Below are 11243 nucleotides of genomic sequence, written 5' to 3'. Positions count from 1 at the left end.
GAATCCAATACAAAATTATTTAAATTTCTGGCCGATCCTTCAGCCCGCACCGATGCATGCACTGATGTCACCGGGAAACCCAGGAGATCGTCTCTGCACTTCATGGGTGAAGATCGGAGGAGGATGAAGGGTCCCCAGGACCTGCGGGGACCAGCAGGACGACGGGGAACGCAAGGTAAGTGGGTTTTTATTATGTTTTTAGGTACCCGGAGTGTGACTCGGGAATACCGCTAGGTGGATTAAAGTACTAGGTTTCAAGTTTAAGGAAAGCACCTTCAAGGTTATGTTCATCAGAATATTGCCTGTGATTGAGCAAAAAAGGATAGGCAGAGGGAGCTAAACGCATGGCTTAAGTCTTGGTGCAAAAGGGAAGGGTTTGGGTTCAAAGAGCACTGGGCTGACTTTTCATTGGGGTACAACTTGTATGCCAGAGATGGTTTGCACCTAAATAAAAGGGGGTCTGCTGTGCTAGGGGAAAGATTTAGGGGAATGGTGGAGGGATATTTAAACTAGGACAGAGGGGAGGGGGGTGGGACAGTAAAAAAAAGGTGGCAGAAAGTTTAGTCAGGGGTCAGCCACTAGTTGAGGGGGGGATTGGGGATAGTTGGGGGGGGGGGAATATGGATAAATGTATGGAGCTTCCTATGTTACAAACAAACATTGGATTGTGCAGTACTATTTGTACTAAAAAAAACAAAAGGATTAAGCTAACAATGCTGGTAAATGCAGCAATATTTAAAGAGCCTGTTCACAAATGCTAGAAGTCTGACAAACAATATAGGGGAGTTGGAAGCCTTAATGAGTGAAGAGCAATATGACTTATTTGGCATTGCTGAATCCTGGCTTTGTTCTTCACATGACTAGGCTGTCAATATTCCTGGGTATACTCTCTTTCATAAAGAGTCAAACGAAAGGGTGGTGGTGTCTGTCCGTATGTGAGAAGTGATCTGAAAGTGAATGTGAAAGAAGAAATTGCGGATGGAACAAGGGATGAGGTTTAGGCATTGTGGGTGGCGTTAAATGTGGGGATGCATAATACACAATTAATTATTGGAGTCCGCTATAGGCCCCCCAGTGCTAAGGAAGAAATAGAGAATCAAATACTAGCACTAATGGAAAAAGCAGCAAAAAATGGAAGTGTTTTAATCATGGAAGATTTCAACTACCCTGACTGGAGTCCTGTAATGGCATTACAGGAACAGCAAGAGCGAGAAAATTTTTCAATTAATTACAAGATAATTTTATGGTATAGTTTATAGAAACCCCAACTACTCTCCTGGACCTAACAATGCAGAGCTTATAACAAATGTGCATATAAAAGAGAATCTGGGTAGCAGTGACCATTATATGATTACATTTAATATAAGTTGTAAACAGGAAAGATAAAAACATTAGATTTTAAGAGAGAAAATTTTCCATTATTAAGGGCGGCTCTCTGTGACTTGGACTGGGAGACAATATTGTCCTCAAAGAACACAGAAACGGGAATGTTTCAAGTCTGTTCTACACAAGCACACTGAAAAATATATTCCAATAGATAATAAATTGAAATTAAAGAGGTTTAAAATAAAACCTATGTTTTAATTGAAGAGGTTGAAATTAAAATGTGGTTTACAGTTGATGTTAAAAAAGCCATTAAGAACAAGAAAAGACATTCCAAAAATATAAAAATGAAGGATCACCTTTAAGTCAAACTACAAAATTTATATAATATTAAACACTGCTTAATACTAAAATACATAAATACAAAAGCAATTAAATGAAATAAATAAAAATTTAACCTTACTTTACCAGTCTGAGAAGAGTTGCATGCCTACTAGGATGGTGCTGAGAAGGAGAAGATGTTACGTAATTCAAAGAGTTATAGCGTGGGTTGTTCACTGAATGATAGTAACTGGCGTACTGACGCTCAAGGACAGTTGTGGCTTTGTCTCGAGAAAGGTAAATAAGGGTAGTGCTCTGTGTTTTTACCCATAGAAGTTCTAGAAAAAAGGTTGTATACCAAGCAAAAAATAAAATAAAATCTATGGTAACAGGGGATAAAGAAAAGGCAGATTTACTAAACACTTTTTTTAGCTCTGTGTACACAAAGAAAAATGGCGGAGCTTAAGTGCAAATTTATAATAGCAATGTCACTGCCTTAAATGAGTCACAATGGCTCAAAATTGATATAATTAAGAAACAGTTGGGCAAAATTAAGGCGGACAAAGCACCAGGACCGATGGATTACATCCACATGTCCTCAAAGAGCTGAGCTCAGTTATTTCAAAGCCATTATTTCTACTTTTGAGAGTCTTTAGTCACTGGCATGGTACCCATGAACTGGCGTAAGGCCAATGTACTTCCTATCTTTAAAAAGGGAGCAAAGTCATTACCAGCTAAGTGCAGACTGGTTAGTTCAATGTCCATAGTTGGAAAGGTCCTAGAAAGTTTGATAAAGAACCACATAGAGGAGTTTCTGCTAGAAAATAATATTATAATTGATAGTCAGCATGACTTCAAGAAAGACCGAAGTTGTCAAACAATTTTTTATGATGAAGTAAGTAAACAGGTGGACAGTGGAATAGCAGTTGATATAGTGTACTTGGACTTTGCTAAAGCATTTGACACCGTACCCCACAGTGGGTTGATATGCAAGTTAGGCTCGATAGGTTTAGAAAAGTCAATCCATAAATGGATAGAGAACTGGCTTAAAGATTGCATCCTGAGAGTAGTGATTAATGATTCATACTCTGAATGGTCTAAGGCAGGGGTCTTGTTTGTCTACTAGGCCATTTCAGGAGGCCAAGAAGGCACAGTAGGCTGGACTTTCTCTCGAGTCCCGCGCTGATGGCTCCACCCCCACCAGGAACACCCCTGAAGAGAAATCCCTCCCCTACTTACCCCGGCGGCGGAAGTGTTAATGTCGGCCACAGGAAATAGGAATGGGAGGCATACCAAGACGGTCCAGGAGCCGCGGGTTGCCGACCCCTGCCAGCCGGGTTTAGGCCAATTGATCAGGGGGGAGTTAGGTCGGAACGGACTACTGGCTAGGCCGTATCTGGCCAAAAGGCCAACCTCTGGTCTAAGGTTTTTAGTGGTGTACCCCAGGGTTCAGTGTTGGGACCTTTACTGTTTAACATCTTTAAAAATGATATAGAGCTGGGGATTAAAAGTACCATTACTGTGTTTGCAGATGACACCAAACTATGTAATGGAATTATGTCCATACAGGATGTCTATAATTTACAAGCAGACCTGAATGTACTGTTTGATTGGATATTTGACATTTAATATAGATAAATGTAAAGTTATGCACTTGGTCGGTAACAACATGCATGCTTCATACTGTCTAGGGGGAATACATTTGGGGGAGTTGGAAATGGAAAAAGATCTGGGGGTTCTTCATAGACGTAATAACAGCATCCAATGCCAAGCTGCAATATCTAAAGCTAGTGAAGTACTTTCTTGTATTAAAAGAGCAATAGACTGCAGAGATGGAGACATAATCCTGCCCCTGTACAAAGCATTGGTCACACCATATCTGGAATATGCAGTCCAGTTTTGGGCACCAGTTCACAAAAAGGACATTATGCAATTGGAGGGAGTGCAGAGAAGGGCAACTAAATAATAAAAGGAATGGAGGAGCTCAGCTATGAGGGGATATTAGTGGAACTGGATCTATTATCCCTTGAGAAGAGACGTTTAAGGGGGATATGATCACCCTGTATAAATATATATATGGTCCAAACAGAAATCTCTTCCCAATTATTCAATTTGTGATCATTACAAAGAACAAGAGGGCACTCTTAGCGTCTGGAAGAAAAGAAGTTTAAGCTCCGGATAAGGAAGGAATTCTTCACTGTAAGGTCTGTGAAAATGTCGAATCGGCCCCCTCAGGAAGTAGTTTCAGCAACTACTATGGATTGCTTGAGGAAAAAGTTGGATGCCTTTCTAGGTAAAGATAATAGAGACTTTTGATCCAGGGAACATCCAATTGCCTAATGGAATCAGGAAGGAATTTTTTCTCCTGTTGAAGCAAGTTGTACCAGGAGTTTTTTTGCCTTCCTCTGGACCACCTATGTCTTATAGGGTTTTTTATCTGGCATATGTTTATTTCCCTGGTGGTTGAATTTGATGGACTTATCTTTTTTTTCAACCAAACTTAACTGTAACTGTGTAACTTTGTGACAAACTCCAAATCATCTCTACCAGCACTTCTACTGATATTGGATGCATTCCAGTCTCTCTCATTTTTCAGAATTACCTACTCAAAATCCTCCACCCTAAACATCTCACTTCCCTCACAGGTTGATACAGATTGCGACACAATGTTCCCAATTCTTTGGAAAAAGAATTCAATTGGCCACATCCAAACCAGAGCTCTTCACTCTATTGTCCCTCCCCAAACCAGGATCTCTGCAGATTTGAAAAAAACTGGATAAATTGGCTTTTTCATGGTTTGGGAGAGCCGCCATCCTTAAAATGAATATCTTACCTGGGACTCTTGTACTTAATGCAAAACAATACTGATCTATATACCAGATATTCATTTTTTAGATCCCTATCTACAATTTCCCAGGCCTTCTTTTGGGGTCAAAAACCTCCAAGAATTGCATTCTTTCTTCTAGCAGAATCAAAACACCAAAGAGTAATAGGACTCCCGGATGTCTGCAGGTACTATTGGGCCTGTCACCTCACCAGGATAATTGATTGGCAGGATAACTCACAATCAAAAGATTGGATCTCCCTAGAACAAATTTACTTAACAGCTCCTTTGGGCTTAACCCCATGGCTTTTAGAGAAGAAATTTGCACGCAAGACTTTTAGCCCACCCCTTTATAGGTACTTCACTGAAGATATTTTTAACAGTAGTCCATACATGTAAAATATCATCAGTAACAAGCCCACTTACCCCAGTCTGGTCCAACCCGGCATTTCCACCAGGTTTATCTGAAGGGGGAAGTTTTGTTCCAGACAATCACTATTGGCAGAGCCCCAATACCTTGGTGTACCTACTTACAATTAGGACATTTTCTATCTTCCTCCGATGAAAGAGCAATGCTCTAGACAGCTCACCCCCTTCCAGAAACTGTCTGTAGCCACAGGCCCACTCAGACATACAGCTATATATGGCATCCACTCCAATCCTCCTGAAAGCTTTTCAGATTGTTTCTGTAAACAGTGGTAATCAGATCTAAACCTGACTTTTACAGATGAGGAATAGAAAGACATCAATGTATTAACAGGTAAAGGATCACAAAACGTAAACATTCAGGAGAATAATTTTAAAATACATGCACAATGGTGTAGCGTACCACACACTCTACACAAACAGTCTCCCAACTATAATGGCGGCTGTTGGAGATGTGGAGCAGAAGAAGGCACATTTCTACATATGTGGTGGAATTGTCCATGTATTCAATGCTTCTGGCCTAAGATCTTGGACTTGATTCCAAGGATCACAGGAGAGCTAACCCCTATTTTTCTGGCACAAATTTTGATACATCTTACTCACAGCCCACCACACAAATACAAGAAAACTCTTCTGTTCCACACCTGAAACTCTGATGAATTTTTGATCCCAAGATTTTGGAAATTGAATACAATTCCCACTGTGAAGGACTGGTTGATGCAAATAAACCGGTTAGCAGAAATGGAGGAACTTATTCACTCCTCCCGAGACAATATGGTCAGCTACTACACTACTTGAGCATGCTTGTGGAACTTTCGTGATTCTCCAAAATTTCAAACCCTTTGCCATGGAAGGCAATATAAGTCTAGTCCGACAGGGGAATCCCATCCTTCTCTCTTTCTTCTCTTTTTAAATCTTACTTACCCTTATCACATATTCCTACATTCAGAAATAATCCCATACATTATTTTGATAACATGATGGAATCGAACGTCTATTTGAACAATTTAAGAAAAAATACATTTTACTTTTACTTTTCAATAGGTCTGTTTGGTAGGCAGAACAGTTTATCGATGCATTTTGATTTCACAACCTTCTCTCTGTTTTTTTCTTTTCTATTTATTTTAAATCTCAAGTTTTTATAATGTGTTTTACTTGGCTTACATACTTACTCTATATTAGCTACTCATGTTATTTGTATATGTATATCCTGTTGTTTAATAATATTTTCTCTGTTTTTACCATACTGTTTGAAATTAATGTTTTTATTTCATAAAAGCTTTTTTTTTGGAAAAAAAATAAATGTATATTTTTTGAATGAAAATAATAAATGATATAAAAATGTGTATAATTACATGTGGATTATTTACTGTAAAAAACAGGTATATTTTTCTATTTAAAAGGCCATGTTGAGCAGTCCAGTATCGGTCCTACTTTATACTTTCATGATTCTTGAAATGATCTGTACAACTTGCATAAAAAGTAAGTGTTTAAAATTTATTTTACCTTTCTCTCCTTGTGCTCCTCTACTTCCAGGCACACCAGGAAATCCTTTTGGATTGAAAAAAATATCAGATTAAAATAAATTATCCTAAATTCTCCCTGACAAAGCTGACATAAAATACCCTACTTTTAAAAAAGTAATGTATTCATTAAAGCCTACTTTAGCAAATGGAAGTTTGTTGAAGAATTAAAAATTTAAGATGCTCTAGTGCCTTTCTCCACTTCAAAAGTTCCAGTATAGCTTCTTTTGTTTGTCATTGTTCGTACCTAAATGGTTTTATTCCTAGAATGGAAACAGGCTTGTACCAGCAATAGAAGACAAGTGTGTTTGTTTTTATATCAGTGAATCTAACTAGGGATGAGCGAGCAAGTTTTTAAAACTCGATTTCCTGTCGAATTCGGCCGTTCTCGCTTACCGTAATTGTAAGCGAGAACGGCCGGTGTAAATTTGGCAAACGAGATCCAATTAAAAGAATGAAAAAAAAAATAATAATAATAAAAAAAATTACGGGCTGTGCTGATCAATGAATGCAGCGCCGGCTGCTGTCACTGACCAGCTTAGTGTGTGATCCCCGGCACTAGAGGTTAAATGGGTACTCTGATTGGACTCTAGTGCTCTGATTGGCTGAGGAAAGCTTTCCTCAGCCAATCAGAGAGCACTAGAGGTTTTGAATGGGGAGACTTGTCCCCATTTAACCTCTAGTGCCGGGTATTGCACACAGGATTTCCACTGCTATCTCGGGGCATTTGAGGTTAATAAACCTCTAGTGCCCGGGGCTAGCAAACAGGAGGATTCCCAGGGCTGCATTCATTCATTCAGCCCTGAAAATCCACTACGGTCCCGGGACACTAGAAGTTAATTAACCTATAGTGCCTGGGGTTTGCAGTGGAACTGCAGATGAACTCCTAATGGAGTTTCTCCATTGAGAGTTTATCTGCAGTTCAGTTCCCATGGTCACCGGGCTGATAAGTACAACTTTGCGGTCACAGCTGATTGGAGGAGGCACGTGAGGAGGAGTCAGGCCTTCAATCAGCTGTGACTGCAGGTGAACTCTCAATGGTGTTTCTCCATTGGGATTTCATCTGCAGTGCAGTTCCCACAGTGGGAACTGAAATGCAGATGAACTCTCAATAGAAAAACTATATTGAGAGTTCATCTGAAGTTCCACTGTGGTCCCTGGGCACTGGAGGTTAATTACCTCTCGTGCCGGGGATCGCAAACAGGAGGATTCCCAGGGCTGCAACAATAAATGCAGCCCTGAGAATCCACTGCGATACCGGGGCACTAGAGGTTAATTACCCTCCAGTGCTGGTAATGATTTTCTTGACTTTCTGATGATTTCGCAAAATCGATTCGCCAAAATTTCACAGACTCATTGGAAGTTCGAGGAAATTTTTGCGAGAATGCCAGAGGCTTATCCCTAAATCGAACATTTACCTTTCATTATCTGGTAGAGAATCAGTCACAGACATTGAATGTTTCTTGAATGTGAGATTCATTGCTTTTTTAAATAAACCCCAAGAGAAGGAAACAAAGAGAGGTGCAAAGTGTGCTGCTGCATAAGACCTCAGATCGTCCTCACCCAACAGGGGCCCTAAGTCAGTTACGTCTGCCACTTAAACCCCAAAGTTATCCTCCCATGGAGAAACTGCTTTTCTATATCTTTTTATTCTACAGCACAAAAATAATAGTAGTTTGACAAGCTAATTTCACAATCCTAACTTAAATTGTTATATTTGCCTAGGCTTCTATACCTGCTTTATTACTGCAGAAAAATATTAATTTAAATGAAAGACTAGGTATGGAATACCTCTCTCGCCTTGCACTCCTGGTAGTCCGGGAGGACCCTGTGCCCCAGGAGCTCCTGGACATCCTTGTAGAATGGTCAGCCCATTAGAATCTCCAACTTCAAGGATTTTCACCTCTAAGATAAAAAAATAAAAATTAAAAAGTTAAAATATGGCATGTTAATGTGAAATTACTAATAAAGTATATCTGTGAAATATTTATTTCTCTGGTATATAAGGACCAGACCCAATAACATAAATAATTTATATCTGCATTTAGGTGTGTTGGTTTCTGAAAAGGTTTTATGGCAATTTATATAAGTAGGGTGCTCACTTACAATCCTGCCAGGTAAAACATGGCATTATTCAGAAAATGTTTGCTATTCTGGAAAGGATAATTTCAATAATTCCCACTATTTTAACCAAAAAATTTGGAGATTTAAACAGTGGAGTTGTTATAAATATATAAGTTATTGTTATTTCTTTGAAATGTTGAAAACCTTAAATAAAGAATTTTTAAACAGTGAAGTTGCCTTTGTTGACTTGGATATCGATATCCAAGTCTACCATAAAGAGAAGACTACATGAAAGTGAACACAGAGGGTGCACTGTAAGGTGCAAGCCACTCATAAGCTTCAAGAATAGAAAGGCTAGATTGGACTTTGCTCAAAAACGGTGGAGGCAGTGTGATGGCTTGGGCATGCATGGCTGCCAGTGGCACTGGGACACTAGTGTTTATCCATGATGTGACACAGGACAGAAGCAGCCGAATGAATTCTGAGGTGTTCAGAGACATACTGTCTGCTCAAATCCAGCTAAATGCAGTTAAATTGATTGAAAGGCGTTTCATAATACAGATGGACAATAACCCAAACCATACAGCCAAAGCAACCCAGGAGTTTAATAAAACAAAGAAGTGGAATATTCTTGAATGGCCAAGTCAGTCACCTGATCTGAACCCAATTGAGCATGCATTTCACTTGTTGAAGACTAAACTTTGGACAGAAGGACCCACAAACAAACAGCAACTGAAAGTCGCTGCAGTAAAGGCCTGGTAGAGCATTAAAAAGGAGGAAACCCAGCATCTGGTGACATCCATGAGTTCAAGACTACAGGCTACTCATTGCCAGCAAATGATTTTCAACCATGTATTAGAAATGAACATTTTATTTTCAGCTTTATAATTTGTACAATTACTTTTGGGACCCTGAAATGAAGTGATTGTGTTAAAAAAGGCTTTAGTACCACACATATTTATACAATCTTTTTGTTCAACCCACTGAGTTAAAGCTGAAGTCTGCAGTTCAACTGCATGTGAGTTATTTCATTTGAAATTATTTGTGGTAATGTACAAAACCAAAATTAGAAAAAAGTTGTCTCTGTCCAAATATTTATGGACCTAACTACAGTGGACTTCCTACAATGTTATGCTCCTATTGTATGTATTCTTTGAGAGTTGATCACTGAATACAAATTGTTTATTTGCCTCAAAAAAAAAAAAAACACAGTCCCACATCTTTTATATGAGTATATGGGATTGGCACTATCCTTATCAGGGAACCAGGGTTATTCTTACCCAATATTTGTGCACTATCACATCCTCCTTTCTCTTTCTTACATATAAAGTTGTCCAAAAAAAATCTACTGGTGTAAAGCGTTGATTTTGCCTAAATATACAGAAGAGCTCTATCTAAATATCCATCCAGCACCACTGGTTTATACCCTAAAATTATGGAGACAGTAATTCAAAATTTATTTCATTTGTTTTACACTTTGCAGACATTCGAATTTAGCAGTCAATCAAGCCTTACATACCATGGTATCTTTGGAAAAGTTAGGGACATAAGATAATAAACTTTTTTGGCTGCACTGTTTATCCCAAATGAGGAATAAATGCCTTGCTTTTTATAAAATATTTCTTTCTATCGGCTGTCTGGATTTGTGGCTTGGTAATAATAAGTATGCATCAACTGTAAATGATTTGAACACTAGAATATAACAAAGAATATATATATATATATATATATATATATATATATATATATATATATACACACACACACACATACATACATACATATATGATAAATGTTTCAGAACTATTTAGTTAGTAACTGGTATGAAGAAACCCAAGGTGTTGATTGAGAAAGATTACAGATTTGAACAATTACACATAATCTCAATACTCACAATACCATTCAAACATTTATAATTTAAAAAATTAAGGAAACATTTCAGTTCATGGATTATAAACAGATTTGGATAATTTTTTGATATCTGTAGTCTACTTACGAGGACATTCCTCAACTTCACTCTGACCCAAGGTCTGCACTGAACAGAGTGCGGTAATAGCGCAGAAAACCCACAGCGACATTACCTTCATGAATACCATCTGTCTTTTGGTTACTAAAACACACAGCTCTTAATTCCTAATCTTAGTATGAACACAATGAGAGTGTCTCAATATTTACCTATTCCAGTTTCCCGTAATTTCATAGGTGAAGGTCTAGTAAACAATCACTGTACAGTATATTTGTTCTATCAGGGAGGAAAGCTATGCATTCTTAATGATTACCACACAGTTATTTCAGAATTCATTTCACAATTTTAAAGGATTAGGCTAATTTTTAAACATTTAAGAAGGCAACACCGTCATTTAGAGAAAAGATTTTGCTAGTGTTCTACCACATAATTCCAGCATTTGAGGGTCTCAGGGGGACCCTTTATCAAGGCAGTGCCAGACCAAGAAGTCCTCTGAGGCCCCATAATATTTCATAGCTACATAGTAGGTCAGGTTGAAAAAAAGACATATATCCATCAAGTTCAACCACAAGTGAAATAAACTTATCCCAGATATAAAACCCTATGGACATAGTTGGTCCAGAAAAAAGGCAAAAAAAAAACCCTGGTACAATTTGCCACAAAAGGGGAAAAAAATTCCTTCCTGATTCCATGAGGCAATCGGATGTTCCCTGGATCAACAGTCACTGTTATTTTTACTTTAGAGCTTTAATACCCAGTTATTTTCTGTGCTTCTAGAAAAACATCCAGCTTTTTC

The 11243-nt window shown here is 38.4% G+C and overlaps 1 protein-coding gene across 1 annotated transcript in view; it reads right to left on the bottom strand.

Annotated features, from left to right (window-relative positions):
• LOC140344363 (ficolin-1-like) overlaps window positions 1-10625 on the bottom strand; it is a 37403-nt gene extending 26778 nt beyond the window's left edge. Inside the window, exons 1-3 of the mRNA XM_072431485.1 lie at window positions 10478-10625; window positions 8209-8322; window positions 6401-6445 (exon numbers count right to left, since the gene is read on the bottom strand). Coding sequence (XP_072287586.1) covers window positions 6401-6445; window positions 8209-8322; window positions 10478-10577 — 259 coding nt within the window. The 5' untranslated portion in view covers window positions 10578-10625. The remainder of the gene's footprint in view (window positions 1-6400; window positions 6446-8208; window positions 8323-10477) is intronic.
• Window positions 10626-11243: the final 618 nt, after the last annotated feature.

This window comes from Pyxicephalus adspersus, chromosome Z (assembly GCF_032062135.1).
Source record: "Pyxicephalus adspersus chromosome Z, UCB_Pads_2.0, whole genome shotgun sequence".
NCBI classification, from domain to species: domain Eukaryota; kingdom Metazoa; phylum Chordata; class Amphibia; order Anura; family Pyxicephalidae; genus Pyxicephalus; species Pyxicephalus adspersus.
Note: the sequence above shows the minus strand (reverse complement) of the source record. Positions and strands in the feature narration are given on the sequence as shown.